This window comes from Pleurodeles waltl, chromosome 1_1 (assembly GCF_031143425.1).
Source record: "Pleurodeles waltl isolate 20211129_DDA chromosome 1_1, aPleWal1.hap1.20221129, whole genome shotgun sequence".
NCBI classification, from domain to species: domain Eukaryota; kingdom Metazoa; phylum Chordata; class Amphibia; order Caudata; family Salamandridae; genus Pleurodeles; species Pleurodeles waltl.
In genome coordinates, this window is record NC_090436.1 from 780,447,120 (window position 1) to 780,467,129 (window position 20,010).

The window sequence follows — 20,010 nt, forward strand, 5'->3', positions numbered from 1 at the left end:
ATAAAAGGGAGCCAGAGGAAAATGTTTCAATGTTGTTGGGCAAGTCCTTGCAACAATTCATGTATTATCAATCATTTTCGAATGTGTTAGGTCTTGACTTTGATAAAGGGTGCCTTCCTATTGTCTTTGTCTATGTTTTTGCCCCGTGCTTCCCCACACATGCATAGCAGCCAGTACCTTTGATGCCATTCAAGAAACTTTGGGAAAGCCAAAAACATGAGAAGTGGTAGCAACCAGCAACAGGTATCAGTGCACATCAGTGGGTGTGGGGTAGGCATAAAGAAAGTGTGGGGAGGTTGACTGACCGGGGCAGGATTGGAAAGGTTACTACATGTGACTACTTAAAGTCCCCTGGAACTTTCCATGAAATCCTATGGCTATAATGACAGCCAACCTAACCAATGGCAACTCATAAACAGATATCACCAACCAATTGCTGGAGAGAGCTGGCTAAAAGCCCATTTTTTGTACAGTATGAGTATATGTATATAGTACTTTATTGGACATGAAGTCCATAACTGCGGGCAGCACAGACCCAAAAAAAGAATGAATGATGTTCCTATGAGCTTTACAGTTAATTGTTGCTGCCTTAAGATTCAATATGCCACTACAGGGGAGCCAATCAATAAATCAATCAGGGAATTTGTAAAGCACACCACTCACCTCAGAGGGTCTCAAGGCACTGGGGGGAGGGGAGGACTGCTACTGCTCGAACAGTCAAGTCTTGAGAAGTCTCCTGAAGGTAAGGAGGTCCTTGGTCTGACGCAGGTGGGTGGGAAGAGTGTTGAATGGTCTGCAGCCGGTTGTAATTCTGTGGATGCATGGGACGGTGGCGAGGGCGAGGTCGGCTGAGCGCAGCTGTCGGGTCGGGGTGTAGAAGGAGAGCCGTCTGTTGAGGTATTCTGGTCCGGTGCTGTGCAGTGCTTTGTGAGTGTGGGTGAGGAGTTTGAAGGTGATTCTCTTGTTGACGGGGAGCCAATGCAGGTCTCTTAGGTGGCCTGTGATGTGGCAGGGGATGTCCAGGATGAGGTGTGCAGAGGTGTTCTGGATACGTTGCAGCCTTTTCTGGAGTTTGGCTGTGGTTCCTGCATAATGGGCATTGCTGTAGTCCAGTTTGCTGCTTACGAGGGCTTGGGCGACTGTTCTTCTGGTTTCCTTGGGATCCATTTGTAGATCTTTTGGAGCATGCGGAAGGTGCTGAAGCAGGAGGAGGAGATGGTGTTGACTTGCTGGGTCATGGATAGTGAGGAGTCCAGGATGAATCCTAGGTTGTGTGCGTGGTTGGTGTGTGCCGGAGCTGTTCCCAGTGTGGCAGGCCACCAGGAGTCATCCCATGCGGATGGGGTGGAGACGAAGATGAGGACCTAGTCTTGTCAGAGTTCAGTTTAAGGCAGCTGTTCTTCATCCATTCGGCGATGGCCTTAATTCCATTGTGGAGGTTGGGCTTGGCGGTGTCCTTGGTGAGGGGAGGATCAGCTGGGTGTCGTCGGCATATGAGATGATGTTGAGGTTGTAAGATCAGGCGATGTTAGGGAGTGGAGCCATGTAGATGTTGAAGAGGGTCAGGCTGAGGGACGAACCCTGGGGTACACCGCAGATAATTTTGGCTTCAGAGCAGAAAGGAGGGACGTGGACTTTCTGAGTTCTGCTGGTGAGAAAGGAGGTGATCCAGTCCAGGGCTCTGTCACGGATTCCTGTATTGCTGAGGCGTGTGCGTAGGGTGTGGTGGCAGACAGTGTTGAACGCAGCTGAGAGATTGAGGAGGATGAGGGCTGCAGTTTCGCCGATGTCCAGTATGGTTCTGATGCTGTCGCTGGCCGGGATGAGGGCAGTTTGGGTACTGTGGTTGCTTTGCCGTCTTTTGCCGGGAAGGGGAGCAGGGAAATGGCCTGGAAGTTCTTGAGGTCCTTTGGGCCCGCCTTGGGTTTCTTGAGGAGGGCATTGATCTCGGCGTGTTTCCAGCTCTTTGGGAAGGTGGAGGTCTTGAAGGAGCTGTTGATGACAGAGCTTGCTTTTTTGAGGATGTGGTGAGGGCAGGGGTCAGATAGTGAGCCGGAGTGGATGGTGTTCATGATTCTGATGGTGTCGTTGTCGTTGACGTGGGTCCAGGAGAGCAGGAGACTGGTGGGTGGTGAGTCTGTGGTGTTGGTGGTTGCCCGGGGGGTCTGGGTGCTGAAGCTGTCATGGATGTCTGTGATCTTGCAGTGGAAGTAGCAGGTTAGGGAGTCGCAGAGGTCTTGTGATGGCGGGATGGCGTTGGCATGGGAGCTGGGGTTGGAGAATTCCTTCACGATGTTGAAGAGCTCCTTGTGGCTGTGTGCGTTGTTGTTGATGTGTTCTTTGAAGGCGGTTCTCTTGGCAGTTTGGATGAGTTGGTGGTGTCTGTGAATGGCGTTTTTGAAGGCTGTGTGGTTGTCCAGTGTCTGATTATGGCGCCACTTCTTTTCGAGTCTTCGGAATGTCTGCTTAGATTTTTGGAGGTCGGCAGTGACCCAGAAGGCCTTCCTGTCGGTGCGTCTGTGGAGGGATCTTTGATCGGGGTGAGAGCATTGGCACCGCTGTCGATCCATTGCCTGAAGTTGCGGGCAGCTGTATCAGTGTCAGTGGTGTTGATGAGTGGGTTCCAGGAGAGGGTAGTGATTAGTGTTGTGGGTTTCTCGAAGGAGAAGTGGATGGAGCGGTGGTCTGTCCAGTGGAGTTTGGTGGTGTGGCTGAAGAAGACGTGTTTGCTGGTGGATAAAATTGGGTCGAGTGTGTGTCCTGCAGAGTGGGTGGGTGTTGTGACGAGCAGTTTGAGGCTGAGGTTCCAGAGGTTGTCGAGCAGGGTGGTGGCGTTGTAGTCATTGGAGTTCTCGAGGTGGAAGTTTAAGTCCCCAAGGAGTATGTAGTCAGTGGATGGGAGAGCATGTGTGCTGATGACGTCGGTGATTGAGTCGCTGAACTGCTGTCGGGGGCCGGTGGATCTGTAGACGAGGGTCCCTCGGAGAGTGGTGATTGGGTCAGTGTGGATCTGGAAGCGCAGGTGTTAGTGGTGCTGAGGGCGTCTTTGGTGCTGGTCGTGATCCTGAGGATGTTCTTGTGGGCGATGCCTCCACCTGGTTTGTTGGAGCAGTCCTTGCAGGTGATCTTGTAGCAGTCCGGGATGGCTATGGCGATGTCAGGCGCTGAGGAGTGGTTCATCCAGCTCTCGGTCAGAAAGGCGATGTCTGGGGAAGCTGAGTCGAATAGATTCCATAGTTCGACATGGTGTTTGTGGACGGAGCGGGTGTTGAGAAGGATGCATGTATGATGGTTGGCATAGAGGCTAGTGAAAGTGCAGTTCCGGCAGCAGAAAGGTCCGCAGGTGATCAGCAGGGAGGCTTGAAGGCAGGCTGGTGAGTGGCCGGTGTTGAGGGTGCAGAGGGTGGCGGTGTCGTAAAGAAGACGTGCGTGGTGGAGGTGGGGTGGACAAGAGCCAGGAGTTCCGGCGCTGGGCGCGATCCAGGCGCAGACGGACGCAGACGGGCTTGCCTTTGGTGCGCCTTCGGCACACCAGCGGCACTGCCGCCATTAAGTAGGGAGAGGGAAGGAGAAGACAGCTGGGAGGCAGGGGCGAAAATGCAGTGAAAAAAGGTGACAGCAGCAGTGGCTGGAGAGCAGCGCGAGGGACCGGAGGGGGCGGGGCCGCAGGGGCAGCAGTGGCTGGGGAGAGAGAGAGGCGGGAGGGCGAGAGTGAGAGAGAGAGTGGAGGGAAAAGCAAACTAAAAGCAAAGCAAAGCAAAAATAAAGCAAAATTAAAGCAGAAGTAAAGCAAAAGTAAAGCAAAGTCAAAAGGGCACAGAGGAGAGCGAACGGCAGAAGGGGCACAGGGGGGCAGACATGGAATCGAGAGCACACAGAGAGAGAAGCAGAGAAAAAGAAGGAGAGAGGCAGCCTAGTAGGAAGGCAGAGCTCTCCCACTAGACACCAGGGTTGAGGCACAGGCAGATGCCTGCAGGTGGAGGAGGGCCTCAAACTCCTGACAGGGGCCAGAGGTTCAGAGGAACAAGGGATGAGGGCTCTACTTAGCAGGTGGAGCCACGGGAGGCAGAGCAGTTTACTGACCAGGTCAGTGGTATTGCACCCACTATATCAAAGTACCACTGCATAAAAAGTATAAGTACTAAAATTGATTAACCACTGTAGCAACGGTCCAACATCTACTGGAAAGTATGCAGTTGAACAGTGTAAAAACAAATACTTCAAAAAGAATGAATAGATGGACTCTGAGATACACATCTTCAAAATTAAGCTTGCATATATAGCAAGATATCCCTTGGAAGATACATTACCAGATACCTATGGAGACTTATTTGAACCATCAGCTTTAGCAAAAGAAAATAAAGGGACAATGGAGCTCTTGAAACGTTCTGCTGGTGATAGCTTAGGTTGATTGTTTTCAAACTATTCACAATTTCCCCTTAATGCTTATTTACATTTACCCAGCGATTATGTCCTATATTCAGAGACATTACAGCTATTACACAGAATTTTATTCTCCAGTATGAAATTACTAGAAAAAACACTTTTAATTGAGATCATATTTTGGAAACTCGATTTTGGTCTCTCTTGTTATAACTTTGCAGATAAAGCACAAGGCCACTGCATTCAGACTCTCTCCGAACCAGCAAATGTTTGAGTTGGCAGGCAACAATATGGAAGCAAGAACTGATAGGAACTAATGTGGAAAGAACATGGCACCCCAAGCAGAAATAATTCTAAGCATATGTGTTCAGTTATTCTTCACTAACTCCTGTAATGTTGGAAGAGATCTTCGCCACAAGGTTGACTCCCTTTGACCTATTTTCGCATTTTTAAGAAGCACATAAAAACTGCACCCCAAGCTTTGTTAGTAGAATTAGGGTTTGAAAAAAATTAGAACATAATTATTCCCAATATCTTGGTGCACAGCGACTATGCTGTCACTCAGTTTCTGACAGTACAGCTGTTCCAACCTTTAAAAGGGGATCCTTTAGAAATAATTTGGACTACCTATTTGTTAACCTAGGAATGTGGAGCAAGATTGTTGATTTTTACATAACCTCGACTCAACCCAAGGAGGTAATGACTTAATTATCTCAAACAACAAGCAAAATGTCAAATTGGTGACCATAGAGACTAACAAGATAGCATCAAACATAATCCACTCAAGTACTTGTATAGCCCTTGATTTTTTTTTATTTGCTTGAGAGCTGTCCAAACAGCATCCTTAAAAACCTCCACAAAGCACTGTTTAAAGAAATCAGAGGGTTCTTTCTGAAATCTACCATAGAGTGACCGAGACAGCAGAGAGCCCATGAGTGGTTTAATCCAACTGTGCCAAAAAAAGCAAATCTTGTTAATGCAATAAGCCCGGCTAAAGAGATGTAAGGAAGGAAGCTTGCTCTTTCTAAAGGAAAGCTACATGGGCTGCTAAAATGCTTGGAAGAATTCAACCATGGAAGAGCTCTTAGAAGCAGACAAAAACAAAGCGATGTTGGCACTTAGGCCCTTGCATGGCGGTCTCACTGCCAACAAGCCGGAGGTGAAGACTGCCACATTACGAGATGTGGGGTTTGGCAGAAGCCAAACCGCCACAACGCCACCTGGCACGCCGGTGCAGTCACCCTGACGCGGCCAGCGGTGAGCTCCTCCAGCCCGGTGGCAGGCCTCTGCCTGCCAGCCGGATTACAGGACTGCAGACTGTCAGGCTTTCCATGGTGGTCACCCCGCCACGAAAACCCTGGCGTAACACGCCCAGTGACAGGAATCCTCATTCCTGTTGCTGGCACATGCACCCCCACACGTCCACACACATGCAGATGGCCACCCACTCATCCACACACTTACAAGAACCCCCGCAACCCTTCATGCATGCATGCATTCACATAAACACCCATCGGCATATGCATTCATGCACACAGACACTCCCACTCACTTGCATACATGCAGACACACCCCCCCGCTCGCTTGCAAACATGCAGACACACACCCCAACTCGCTCGCAAACACACATTCAGACACCCCCATTTACGCACACATAAATGCACAGAAACATTCACACTCACACCTCCTCATACTCGCACTCACGCACACACGCACACACACACACAACCCCCCGTAGGACGATCAATGTACCTTTTCCAGTGAGCTGGTCGTCTGGGAGGGGATGGGTCCTGGCGGTTTTGCATCGCCAGCTTCACCACACCAGCACGACTCTGCCAAGCCGTATTACGGCTCGTAATACGGCGGGCGGAGACTTGCTGCTGTGGCAGTGCTGGTGATGCAACCGCCTCTTCGGAGTGGGATTTCCACCCATTAATGGGCGGAAGTCCTCCAATGACTCCTAATATGGCGGTCAGCAGACTGACAGCACTGGCAATCTGCTGGCTGCAGCAGCTTCGCCGGTCTTACAGAAAGACCTCCGAAGTCATAATGAGGCCCTTAGTGTCACATGGGGCAGGAGAGGGCACAATAAATTAGAGGCACATATTATAGTCAGAAAATGGGTAGCACACTTTGGAGTCCTTTATTTAGCAGAAGCAGGCGATGTATCTCCTCTTTCCAGTACCAATTATTCAGTATGTCAAAATATCCATAGTATTGCACAAACTCTTACTTTCTCTCTGGATGACACTGCAGCAGCACTCAATGAACAGAAACCAGGGAAGACCCCAAGCCTGGTTAGGATACCAGCTGATCTCTTCTGTTCTAATCCTGACACATGGGTGCCATATATATGTGTTCTATGCAGTCTTAGAGGGTGGCCCAATGCCAGACACATGGAAGGGTATGGAGATAGTTCCCATATGTAAGAAGGGACCTCGTAACAAACCAGACAACCATCGACCAATCAGCCTGATTGACAACCTCCAAAAAATATACCATAAGCAGACATTAGACAAACTTACTGCTTGGATGATAGAAAACTACATCTTAAGCTAATTCTAAGTTGGCTGGAGGATTGTGAATTTGAATAAGGGCAGTTTGTATGTAGCTTTTTTGGATCTACGCGCAGCGTTCAATGTGGTCCCAAGGGACAAGTTGTGGCAAGCCCTTTTAAATTTGGAATTTCCACCTGACTTGCTAGTCATTATTAGATACCTACCTTCAAACAACTTTGCCCAGGTTTGTAGCGGCCCTAATGGTGAACTCTCTAGTAAAATACAAAGTAATAAAGGAGTTTGCCAGGGTTGTGTGTTAGCTCCAACATTATTCCTCTGTTTTTATAAATGTATGCATAGATTTTTTGTCAAAAAGTGAAAATGACTCACCTAACTTAGTAGGAACAAAAGTGCCTGCATTGCTCTTCGCCGATGATACTTTATTGATTTCTAAAACACAAAAGGCCTCCAGATTTTGATTGAGAAATTTGGTTCATTTTGTAGCATGCATGGGCTAGAGATAAACCAAATTCATGTTATTTAATCCTAACAGGTTGTTAAGGCGCAGGATAACCTTGTGTGTCAACATGTTTGAAAGACTGACTACCTAGGTATCAGGCTGTTTGTCATGTGGGGCAAGCAAGTTGTAAAGAGCATGCTGTTGCTAAACATAGGGCAGCTGCCATAGTGAGATTGATCAGGGGATTCCCGAAGCATTAAGTGTCCCTGGAATTGGAGAGTTATAGAGCACAGGTTGTCAATGGGGCAATTTATGGAGCAGAACTATGGGGCCGCTGTGGAGATGAAGGCCTTGAATCCACAGATAATATTTTTTTAGGATCATTGTTAAGGTTCCCGCAGAGTACTCCCCATCTGTCTCTGCGCTTAGACTTAGCCTTGAAACCAATAACTGAGCTTGCCAGGCTGAAGCTAATTTTATATTGGGTAAGAATCTGGTCCACCAAAGAATTAGATAACGTTAGATCAGTGCTGTGGCATTATTAGTAGGCCAAAAGCATGAAATATCCCCTGGCTAAGGTATATCAAAAAGACATTAGCCAATATGAAGCTAGGAGATTTTTGGTCAAATATAGCATCTATTCGTTCTAATGCACCTTCCATAGTCAAAAAAAGATTTTGGTGCTGTGCTCAGGAAAAACAAACTCTTTTTTAAATATAAAATCCGACTATAAACAGGGGGGGATTTTAGACCATCTGTAAACCCTGGTCTGCAGGAACTCATTTGTACAATTAATATTGGGTATTCTCCCAATGGCATCCTTAACAAGCAGTTGGTCAGCCTCCAGTTCTGAGTCTGGTATGCGCCCAGTATTTAATACTAGCTATGAAAACGGCAAGCATGTACTATTATTTTTCCCTGTGTACAAGCAACTGAGGTTAAAGTGGATTAAACCACTATGGGGGTCATTCTGACCCTGGCGGTAATTACCGCCATGGCGGAGGTTGGCGGTAGCACCGCCAACAGGCTGGCGGTGCTCCGCCGGGCATTCTGACCGCGGCGGTACAGCCGCGGCCAGAAGCGGAAAGCCGACGGTGTACCGCCGACTTTCCGCTGCCCATGGGAATCCGCCATGGCGGCGCAGCTTGCTGCGCCGCCATGGGGATTCTGACAGCCCATACCGCCATCCTGTTCCTGGCGGTTCACCCGCCAGGAACAGGATGGCGGTATGGGGTGTCGTGGGGCCCCTGGGGGCCCCTGCAGTGCCCATGCCAATGGCATGGGCACTTGACCGCGGTCTTTTGACCGCAGAGCGGTCTTTCGGCGGGAACCGCTTGGCGGGCGGCGACCGCCGTCCGCCGCGGTCAGAATCACCCCCTATGTCTAAATTTGAGAACTAGGTATTTTTAGGAGCCATTAAAGATTTGCAAAACAGATACTTATTGTTGAGTATTCAAACTGACAAATTAATTTGAAATTTGAAAACATAAGTCATCATCATCATCATCAAAAGTACTTTATTAGATTGAATTTAACAATCATAAAAGCGGTTATACATACAAAAAGCGATGTTATAAAACAAACAAGTACGAAATAGATAGAATATAAATATAGCCAAGTAGGATGAATGGCGCTAATAAAAAGTCGATAAAACAATTTAGTTAAAACAAAAGAAATACTCTTTGAAAAAAATGGTTATAAAACTTAAACCTCACACATTTGCCTCATGGTATAATCTGGCCTTGATCACTGCACACAGATATGAAGCTAATCCATTGCAGACCATAATTGATGGAAGGGACAAGAGGTACAGAAAGGCTTGTCGACATTGTTTAAAATGCATAGATTTTAAAAGTGGTATCACAAACGTTTTCCTCAGGGCTAAATAAAATTTACAGAAGAAGAGTGTATGTATTGTGTTTTCATCAGAGTCTGTGTCACAAGGACATTTTTGCAAAGCTATGGACCAATCATTAGCCAGAGAAAAGCTGACAAGGCGATGGAAAATCTCTAATCTTAAGCGCGTAAGGATGAACCGATGTCTTGGCTTCAGAACGTTACTTAGGTAAGGTTCCATGCCATCTGTTTGTTGCAGCAAACAATGTCTCCTAACACTGTATTTATTTGCCTCTATGTCCCATCTCAAATCGGCCAGGTGAGTGAGGCAGATGTTTTTCAAATCTTTCCTAGAGATTGTTTTCAATTTGTCTGGGGTAAAACACAGCCCGGGATGGCCCAGCTCCACGAGAAAATTATTTATGTAGTTTAGCCATTGAATTTTAAGCGAATGAGAAAGTGCTAGTGCATCTTCTATAATATTCCTGTTCAACCTGGCCAGAGTAAAATTGGTTGAACACAAATAAAATCTGTGAGATATGTTGCTCCCATTTCTGAGTGACATACTAATGTTGAGGTAGATTTCGGGATGCTTAAAACTGTCTTTAAAACAGCATTTTCAACTAGCTGTAAAGTATTGCAGTCCCGGTGTCCCCAGAGTCCTGCCCCGTACAGTGCGACTGAAACACATTTTGCGTTGTACAGTGACATCATATCTTTAGGAGTCACTCTCCCAACCTTTTTAGAGACATTTTTTATGGCCGTGATGGTTTTTGTGAATAAAAATTTCCTCGCTTTTATAGCTTGTGCCCATGTACCTTTATTGTCAAATGTTATACCTAGATAAGAAAATGATCCTATGTCAGCTAGTTTCGCACCTCTTAACATGTTCTGGCATTTCTTTATCAAACTTCTGCTATATGTCATTGTAAAGGTTTTAGAGTAATTGATTCTGAGACCCAGAGCATCCATATAATTATCAAAGGTTGTTAATAGCCATTGCAAGGCTACTGGAGTACGGGCCATCAGAACGTCATCATCCGCATACAAGAGTGCTGGGATCTTTCAAGGACCTACTTGTGGGAGATCACTGCAGGCATCGGAAAGGACCACCTCTAATTTGTTGATGTATAGGGCAAACAATAAAGGAGCTAGCACACAGCCTTGACGTATCCCTCGTTCGATTGGGAATGAAGGAGTGCATTCCCCCTGGAGCCCATAGCGGACCCTGGCATTGCCTTCGGCGTACAATTCCCTAATGAAATGTACTATAGCAGTATCAACCCCCATATCCAATAAGATGGACCACAATTTAGAATGGACCACGCAGTCAAATGCGGAAGTCAGATTGACAAATACAAGGTATAGGTCTCCGGCCTTAGCCCTTGTATATTTACCAAGTATAATATCTAGGTTGAGAGCTTGCTCCGTCGTCCCTATCCCGGCCCTGAACCCATATTGCAAGTCCGAGAGGATATGGTTATCCTCTGTCCAGTCTTGCAATCTATTTAGAATAATTCGTCCCGCAATTTTTGCAAATGTGTCGAGCAAGGAAATTGGCCGGTAGCATGCAGGATTTTGGCGAACTCCCTTTTTGAAGAATGGAATAATTATAGACTCGGCCCAGGTCGGAATAAAAGCTGTAGAACAACAGGCGCGTAGCACCTGCGTCAGTAATGGGCCCCAGAGTGACACGTTGGTTTTATAAATGTCAGCTGGGACTCCGTCTGGGCCTGGGGCTTTCCCATTTTTGCTAGCATTAATGGCATCAATGACCTCAGTCAGGCTGAATGGTTGAGAAATGGGATGAAAGTCTAATCTAGGGAGATTTGGTTCGAAGGACAGATTTTCTGAGGAATATATAACAGAGAAGAAAGCAACCCAATCTTCCGTGATGGCTATTTCAATTGTTGGGAACTTTCCATCACATAGGAGGGGAGAATTCACGATTTTCCAGAATTTTACATTGTCGTTCTGGAGGCTTGCATCGTGAAGGGATTGCCATACCTCGTTTTTTAAGTTCTGTTTCCTTTTCTTTATAGCATTTTTGTATTCCTTCCTCTTAAGACTTAATTCATGTTTATCAAGGTTTTTTGATTGTAAATAGTATTAGTGTTTTAGGTTCTTAAGGGCCTGTGTACATTCAGCTTCAAACCAGCCTTTATCTGTCTGTGGTCTCGATTTGCTGAAACCTACTTTAAGGGACTGTTTTAGTCCCGTGGTGATTACAGTGAAAGCTTTAATACAATCTTGTGGGCTGGTATTGTCTGAAAGACAGATGTTAAATTCTTTGGAGTAGTTGCTCATTAATTCATCCATGAAGCCTATAGGTTCAATCTCTGACCACCGGATTGTGTAGCCATTTCTTGCTCCCAATTCAATACTTACTACCGCCTCCTCCAATTCCCTGTGTTTAGATATAGCTTGAGGGAATGTCAGGCCTAGAGTTTGAGGGTTGTGGTCACTGAACATAGTGTCTTGAGTATTGTACTCAGATGCATAATGAAGCAAATTGTTGGATAGTAATATAAAGTCAATTATAGTATTAGCTTGCCTGCCATTAAAGGTAGGTTTTAATTGAAATTTACCATAAGTCAGACTATTACACAAAACGAGGTCATATCTGGATAGTGCTTCGTTCAGCAAGTTGCCTAAATTATTATGTGTGAAGTGGAGTAAATCATCATCTCCGCCAAGGGCGAGAGGTCAAAAACCCTTAATCATTTGAGTGCACAGGTGTATATTAAAATCACCACCCCACACAATGTAAGACTGTTTATGCGAAGAATTGCAAACTCGATCTAGATCTTCTTGTAAAAGATTGAGCACAAGTTGGAAGCTTTGTTGAGGGGCGTTGCTATAAAAGTTAATGACCACCAATTGTGCAGTATTTTTTAGTTCACATGTGATCACCTGGTAGAACGTATTGGAAATTAAGGTAATATCCTTAATTTTATTGCACTTATTAGAAATGAAGGTGCATAAACCACCCTTAGCCCTGCCCCGTACAGAGGGGACAGCAGGGGTATGGAATGTCCTATAACCGTTTATGTGAATCGGATTCATAGACCAGGTCTCTTGGAGACACACCGAAGGGAAGCATTGAATGTATTCTAACCAGGCCTCATTCTTTGCTTTAAATTGGAGGCCTGACACGTTCCAAAATAAAAATGAGAAGTTCTCCCTCTGCAATTTAATGCCCTGCCCCACAGGAAACTTATTACTTGCTTGATTTTTTCCTATAATGGTGTCGCTTTCTTTGCAGGCGGAAGAGGTCAATGCACGAAATGCGCAAATGGGCAGTTTTTTTGGGGAGCCACATGGGAGCGATTCATCTTTAGTAGGTAGACTGGGGGAAAGTTCCATTACCGTCTGTTCTTCTCCAAAACTTTCCACCAAGCTATCGCCACCTAATTGGTCAGGGGCTAAAATTTCTCTGTGATGTGCTTGGACCTACTGTGTTCCTTGTCAGATGTTAGTCAGTCTATTTCTTCCGAGCTAAGCCCGTGGAATCTATTCGCAGTGGGGATCGTATATTGGCTCTCTGGCCAGCTTATTTGTACCCCAGAATAGAGGCCAGGACCATCATGACCTGTAGTACTCGTGTAAAAGAAACCCAGAGGGAGCAGGACAATGCAATGATTGATAATCTGCAGTGGACTTAGGTTTCTTAAGATGTCTTCAACCAATTTGGGGGTTTTGAATGAGAGGACTACGCAGTTGCCCCTAAGCGTTTTGTGATTTTTACCCACCCATTTCACCCTTCTGACCATCTTAATGCCCTCGAAAAGTGTATTTGTCATGCCAGGTTTCAGGCGAGTTGCAATCCAGTTCAAGGATTTATTCCGCAAAGCTGTCCATGATTCCCCATGACCTCCAGATAGGGTAGGAACATTGGCGAGAACTATCACGTAAGGGATTGCCGCGGGTGGAAGATCAAGTGTTCCTCTTGATATTAGAGAAGTACCCCGGAAAGTTTTCACAATATTTGCGTGTTCCCCACTATTTAACACTGTTTTTTTCAATTGTGGATTGCTACTTCTAGCAGAGGGAACACGTGAACCAGCACATCTTTGTGTGATCTGAGGAGCAGATGGAAACAACTGATGGGTTGCGGGAGAATTCACATTGGGGTCTATATCACCAGAATGTTGGGTAGTTAGAGCCGTTGGGTTTACAGGTTGTGCCTTCATTAGATTGATAGGTCCATTTTTCCCTCCAATTGGGTTAAGCGTTTTATTACTTGATCAAAACATGAGCTTGCTAATTGTTCTAAAACATTCGTAGGCTCTGAGATACTGGTTTTCGCTTTCATCATGTGTTGTTTGTTCCTATGACCAGGTTTTATATTCTGGCAGCCATTTTGTGCATTTTGCCTAATGGGTACATTAGGTTGAATTTCCAAGGGGTCACGTCTAGTATTAACGAGTGACACTTGTCTAGGTGCGTTATCTTTCTTTACTAGTTGGGGTTTCCTTTTGCGTTTTGGTGAAGGTGGAAGCTCGTCAACTTCTGAGATGGAGTCAATTGTGTCTTGGAGTCAAGCAGAGGCAAAAGAAAAAATTAAACCTGTAGGACATACAATAACAAAGAAATGACCATTATGTTTCCCTTTGCCAACAGAGCAGCCAACATTATCTAGGAATGATTTTTCTGAACCACCTATCCCAGCTCCAATTTGCAATGTACATAATACTTCTAACATATATCAGAGGCTTAATCCATTAACCAGAGAATTTCAAAGCCAGTTCCTAACTGTGGCAGAGAAACAAAACTTCACAAGTACAAGTAGATCCAAACAATATATGTATATCTTATTCTACATCATCCTTCTGACATACGCTATGCCATCCCTTCAACAGTTGATTTTGTGGATGTTGTTCATGAAGGTGATTGTTCACTAAACAAATCTAGATTTCTGTGCTTATTATCCGCACTTCCCTTATTGCAATCATTGCTGTAAGTTGCATCAAGCTAGTCATGTTCTTAGATGAGTTTGATATATCTACAACAATAGTGAACTGCTGGTCTAATTGTGATTTTTTAAAGAAAAGGGCTTGCATTGATGTGTCGTCAGGCCAAACTAATAATTTTAGAGAGCCTTCTAGAGAGATTAATTCTATTTCTGTGGTACAGGATGTTTAATTTACTAATATGTTTTATACATTACCATAGAATGTATTGTGGGCTGCTATCTGAAAGGCCTCTGAAAACCTGAATGCAGCAATTATCGGTATTCAAGGCTCCTAGGAATGTCATCATTTATTTACAGAAAAATATTAAGTAATCAGCAGTCCTACAAATAATCCCAAGAGAGACCATGCTTGCGGCAATGTAGCTATACTTTACTCAATTGAATACACCTGCAATTGTGCCATTAGTCGTGTTCCTGTAACCTCAAACAATGTATTAATATCAGTTAGAGGCTGCACAGAAATGCTTCCTTCCTCATTTTATTGTTTATATTTCTCCTGGGAAGCAGTACAATTGTATGTTAATTCATATTTTGACTCAATAATACATTTGTAAGACAGTAAGTGAAACAGGTATTAATTGTAGGTTACTGCAGTATTTAACTTTCTGCTGTAGCCCTAAATGTAATTAGAAACTCAGAAGTAAAAGAAATTTGGAATATTCCTAAAAACATATGTTCTAACTTTTTGTAGGACTGGTGTAAAGTTCTTGTGCTTGATCAGTTAAGAGTCAATGGTGGCTTGGTAATTAATGGATGGGCCGATTCAGATATTCTAGCCCATCGGACTCGAAAAGGAATTCATGGGGCCCCAATGAGAGATTAAATAATTTTTTGATGTAAACATACCAGATTCCACCTATAGTGACCACTTTGTGTTGCACGTCATGCTAGATCTTCCCCTTCACTCAAGAAGAGGAAGAGTCCTACTTGGACTTTGGGTCAAGATTAAGCATATATTGAAATATATTCTAGTTGTTAGAATACATTTATTTAATGAATTCCTAATGCTTTGTACTGACTTATCAACTGTTACTGAAGATAGGTTAATTGTTCAATTTTAGTATTTTATGCAAAACATAGTAATGATAGTGGAAAAAAAAGAGTAAGACCCAGAAAAGAAAAATAATTACTTCCGTCTCACCTATGCCAGTGTCTTTACCCATGTCGTAGAGCAGCATGGCTGGCTTGCATCATGGCTAAAAGTTATTAAAAAGAGCTATAAGTACTTTTTTTCAAAGTACTATAAGTGTTTTTTTTATTTTCCTTCATCATAGAGTATTTATTATAACTTTCATAGTCCTGTTTTTTAATAACTTTTAGCCATGCTGTACAGCAGTCATACTGCTCTACAACATGGCTAAACTCTCTGTAGGTGAGACCTATTAGCTTTACCAATGCTTGTTTGTGGAAACAATTTTAGAACTCAACGCACAGTCCTGTCTCATTTGAAAAGGGAAATGTCATGTTTAATCTGCCTTTAGCCAGGGAGAGTTGAAGCGCAGCTCTTGAAAAGGAGAAGGTGTCTGCTGAGAAGGGTGCAGTCATGTTTACATGCAGCACAAGCAGACTATTCAAGCCTACACAGTGTATAGAGTTGAGAAAACACACAGGTATGCACACAGTATGTGCAACACATATGTCCATGTTGTATAGAGTGAGGAGTCCATATTCATACCTCATGCATGTCATACACACGTGCGCAGTGGGTAGAATGCAGAGAAACATTTACATGCTTTATGCACAGAATACACACGTGTATAAGGTGCATAGAATGCAGGGAACATGTGTTTATGTACATTAAGAACAAAACGAAGGGAAGAAGCACATAAAAAAGAAGCAACATAGTGTGAAAAAGGAAAATAGTACTTTACTCACAGTGGCAACAGAGGAAGGGCCCTAATCAAGCTGAATCAATCTGCACTCGCTCCATGCTCCTGAGGAAAGAAGAGGAAGTGAAGCCAGCACGTGATGGCTAATTAGGAGGCAGAAAATAATAGTGAAAACTAAGAAAATGAATGGTAAGCAATGGGCTGGCAAATGACCCTTGTATACAATATATCTTGCAGGAGAGAGAGCGCATGAAATTGCTGTTGCAAGCAGTACTTAAAAAGAAAACAAGCAGATTTGAATTGACACAATTTGAAACAAGTAGCCATGTACAAAAACTCCAGAGAGTTTTGACAAATGTTGAAAAATCGTAGTTTTTGCATGTGGGCAAAAATAAACTCATCAGCAATAGCAGTCCTCAACAGGACTTTATTGTTCACATATCAAAGTTGTATGCATCGTAGAAGCTTTATATTACTGATAATTACATCACATCTCATTACATTCAGGACTGTGCATCTGTCTCTGTTCCGACAGCTTTAACAATAGGTAAGTATATCAATAGAGCTAGACATTCCGACACAATCAGACAAGATAAGATACCTGTGATAGTTTTGGAAAAAAAGATTTAGCATTCTGGAGCAATTATCTGCTCCCTTTTTTCCTTCATTGCAATAACATTGATACCAGCATTACACCATAAGAAGAGTTGTTTCAAACAATTGTAGACAGATACCGCGTCTGGATGCATTAGGAAGAATTTTATTCAGGAGCACATTAGAACTGTTTGAGGCATGGGTCTACGAGAATGGAGCGATGCCATGAACAATCCAGTTTTTAAGCCAAAATCTGTAACTTATAGCTGATGTTCAGTTTATCGTTTAGAATTATGTAACGGTTAGACAACAAATAATTTTTGCTGCATTTAATGATTCCTCAACAGTATTCAATTGTGTTTCGAGAAAACTTGCAGCGCTTGCTCTCCCGCCTAATCTTCTACGGATTATAACCGATTTACCTATCTCTACATGGTGTAACATGGTGTAACATATTAATGGAGGACTACAAATGTTTAATACAAAAGATGAGAAGGGAAAATGGGTTAAAACAGAGATGTCTTTTTGCCCACTTATTGTTCTCAGTTTACTTCTCGCCCGAACAATTTGTGCATCTGAAATATTTCCTAACATAATTCGGCTCCTATACATTACACATATTGATGTATGCGGATGCTGTTGTTCTTTTTGATCTGAGTCTAACAGGCCTTCAACAAAGCCTAACTAAGTTAAATTTATATGCATCAAATCAGTTTTTGAAGATTAATGGCACAAAAAGTACGATTGCAGTGATCAGAGGTAAAAAAGAGATATTTGTAGCTGGACATTAGGACAAGATGAACTAAAAATAGCAAGAACATATTCATATATAAGTAGAATTTCTTCTTATGACTCACAGCAAACACCATGCATGCTAAGGCAACCACCCATGTGGGGGCCTTAACTCAATTTTACAGGTATTTAGGGAGAAGACATGTCAATTATTTAGTTGAAGTTTAGAAAATTTAAATTCCTCCTACATTAACTTATGTCTTTGAATATATCCTATTTTCTACATGGTCCTTTTTGAAAACATATGAATGTAAGATCCTATAAAACAATTGTGCATTTGTAGCTTCAGTTCCAGTGGAAATATTGTGTCTTGAGTTTTGCTTACTTAGTCCCTATGTCCGAGCAAGCAGCTGACAACAGTAGAGCTCTAAACCAATTAATAAAACAGAACTTCTAGTGATATTTCTGATGTAGTGCCTCCAATACTGTGGTAGGTCAAAAGTAGATGTAAGATAGTGGGAGGGGGGATTCACCTGATAGTTCTGTAATCCGTTGTTACACTGAACATTCTTATAAACATTACACATGATCACACTGATCTTTTAAAATTTGGTGAAGAGTATTTGCAAGTTGACTGCCAAACATTTGAAATTCTGTGTGTAAGCTGTTGATGACTGACTTAATTATTTTTATGTACCTGTTCTTTCAGCATGGCAGGGGGACTTTCATATTCCTTTATTACTCTGCGAGGAAATGTGCACCCAAAGAACGAAAAACATTTTACAGACTATATAAAGCTTCCCCCTCCTGTGAAGGTGTGAACCCTTGGACATAATTTGAAGACACACGTTTGCCAAGCTGAAGTGCTATAGAATGACTCCGTCCATCTTCTCAAATATTCGCCTTCAAGATGCCCTCATCCCTTGGGAGACATGAGGCATTATCAACAGGAGGAGTAGTTTCAGAAGCACTTGCGCCTTGAAATCCTTGGAACCCATTTCTGAAACCTAGCCCTGACCCTCTCAGTGTGTGGGCTAATCTGACCAATAACCATTTTATTGATATTTTAAAGAAACATGTGCCATTACACTTTTAAAGTAGAATTTCTGACATTGTAATTGCACTAAATGAAGGTTTGTCTATGGAATGTCCCTGGCTTGGATGCATACCTATTACTCAGCTAATTTTGCAAAACCTAAAAGGGTCATATACAGTGAATTGGTTTTGAAATTATTTTTTTATGATTCTTTTCATAACACTACTATTTATGTTTTTTTTTTAAATTAGTTTCCCTTATGTGCAATGTTCTTTTTCAACCAGGAACATATAGTATGAAGTCTACACTCAAGTGGACCAACCATTAAAAAATTAAGGAATATTTTTTTGAGTCGCGTTATAATATTCATCGTTTAAAATGTGATAGCTTCTTATTCTGAAAAAGTCATAGTTGGTCTATTTTTTTATTTTTTGATGATAAAACTGCAAATAACATATAATTAGTATCAGTGAATGTGAGCTGCATACACTGTTACGTGTCTAGCTTTTTCTCCTACCTTTAGGAAAAGGGCCCATATGCGGCCTCCCAATGACTCATCTGTCGTCGCAGAAAGTGGCAGCTGATAAGCTTAAAAAAGCACTTTAGCAAAAGGCCCCTCCCATGCAAGGCTATTCGAATCTATTATGGCTGAATTGAAACTCAAGTTGTCACCTGTCATTCCTCTTTTCTATTTTTGTCACACAGCTTTTTAGGGGACTAGCCCTATCTAATTGCAGTATCTGTTGTCTAGATCAACACTGAGCAATACATTTTGTTATGATCTCTGTCTCAGCTGGCTGTGCCACAATTTTTAACATCCAGATCCAAGAGGTTTGCACCTTTTTTAATGCTATGCCCTCACTTTGGAGGGGGTTTTCCTTTTTGTCTGCTCGCTCTAGAATCAGAATTTACCCTTGTTCAAAAAGGCACTCAAGACTCCCCTAGCATGCTGAGTGTTTTTGCTACTGTTAGTTGTGATTTCTATCTCCATGTAGCCTCCATATAAGTTCCCGTTCATCCAATGTATTATTTTATAATACTCCATCATTGCAACTACGTCTTGCAGCACCAGACCTATTTTCTTAAAATTAGTTCGATCATATGGATCCTTTAACTTGTGCACACTTTCATTTAATGTGAAACCCAATCCTGTCTACAATGAGAATATTTTCCTCCTGATAGCTAGTTTCTCTGCAATTTTGAATTGATCCAAATACATATGGTAATGCGAGCAGACACTGGATACCATGTTCCAGAACAAGGATGGGCAAAGCCAATATTCCTGCTGCTGGGCGCCATCCTTCTGGCAATTCTTTTTTGTCTTGTCATGGTTTTTGCTAAATGATATTGTTTGGGAATCAATCGAAAAGAAATTGTTTGTTACAGGCAAAAAAGATTTTTTTCTCAAAAACACACACATTTCCATGTTACATCTTGGCATTGAAGGGAACTACTTAAAAACGTAATCAGTCTGACATTGGCTGCAGGCCTCCTCTTTGAAAAAGAACAAAAGAAGTATAGAAAGAGAGGGCGAAGGCAGGCAAGAAAGAAGGTAAGAAAGAAAGCATGAAAGAATGTATGAAATAGGGAAAGAAAGAAGGAAAGAAAGAAAAAAGGGAAAAAAGAAAGAAAGAACGAAATGGAAGGAACAAAAGAAATTAAGAGAA

General features: G+C 43.1%; 1 protein-coding gene across 2 annotated transcripts in view; it reads left to right on the top strand.

The window, feature by feature from the left end:
• SLC35D2 (solute carrier family 35 member D2) overlaps positions 1-18,685 on the top strand; it is a 344,284-nt gene extending 325,599 nt beyond the window's left edge. For both annotated transcript variants that reach the window (XM_069227861.1, XM_069227869.1), the window contains one exon: positions 18,017-18,685. In XM_069227861.1, the coding sequence (XP_069083962.1) occupies positions 18,017-18,128 (112 nt within the window). In that variant the 3' untranslated portion in view covers positions 18,129-18,685. The remainder of the gene's footprint in view (positions 1-18,016) is intronic.
• The last annotated feature ends 1,325 nt before the right edge of the window (positions 18,686-20,010 follow it).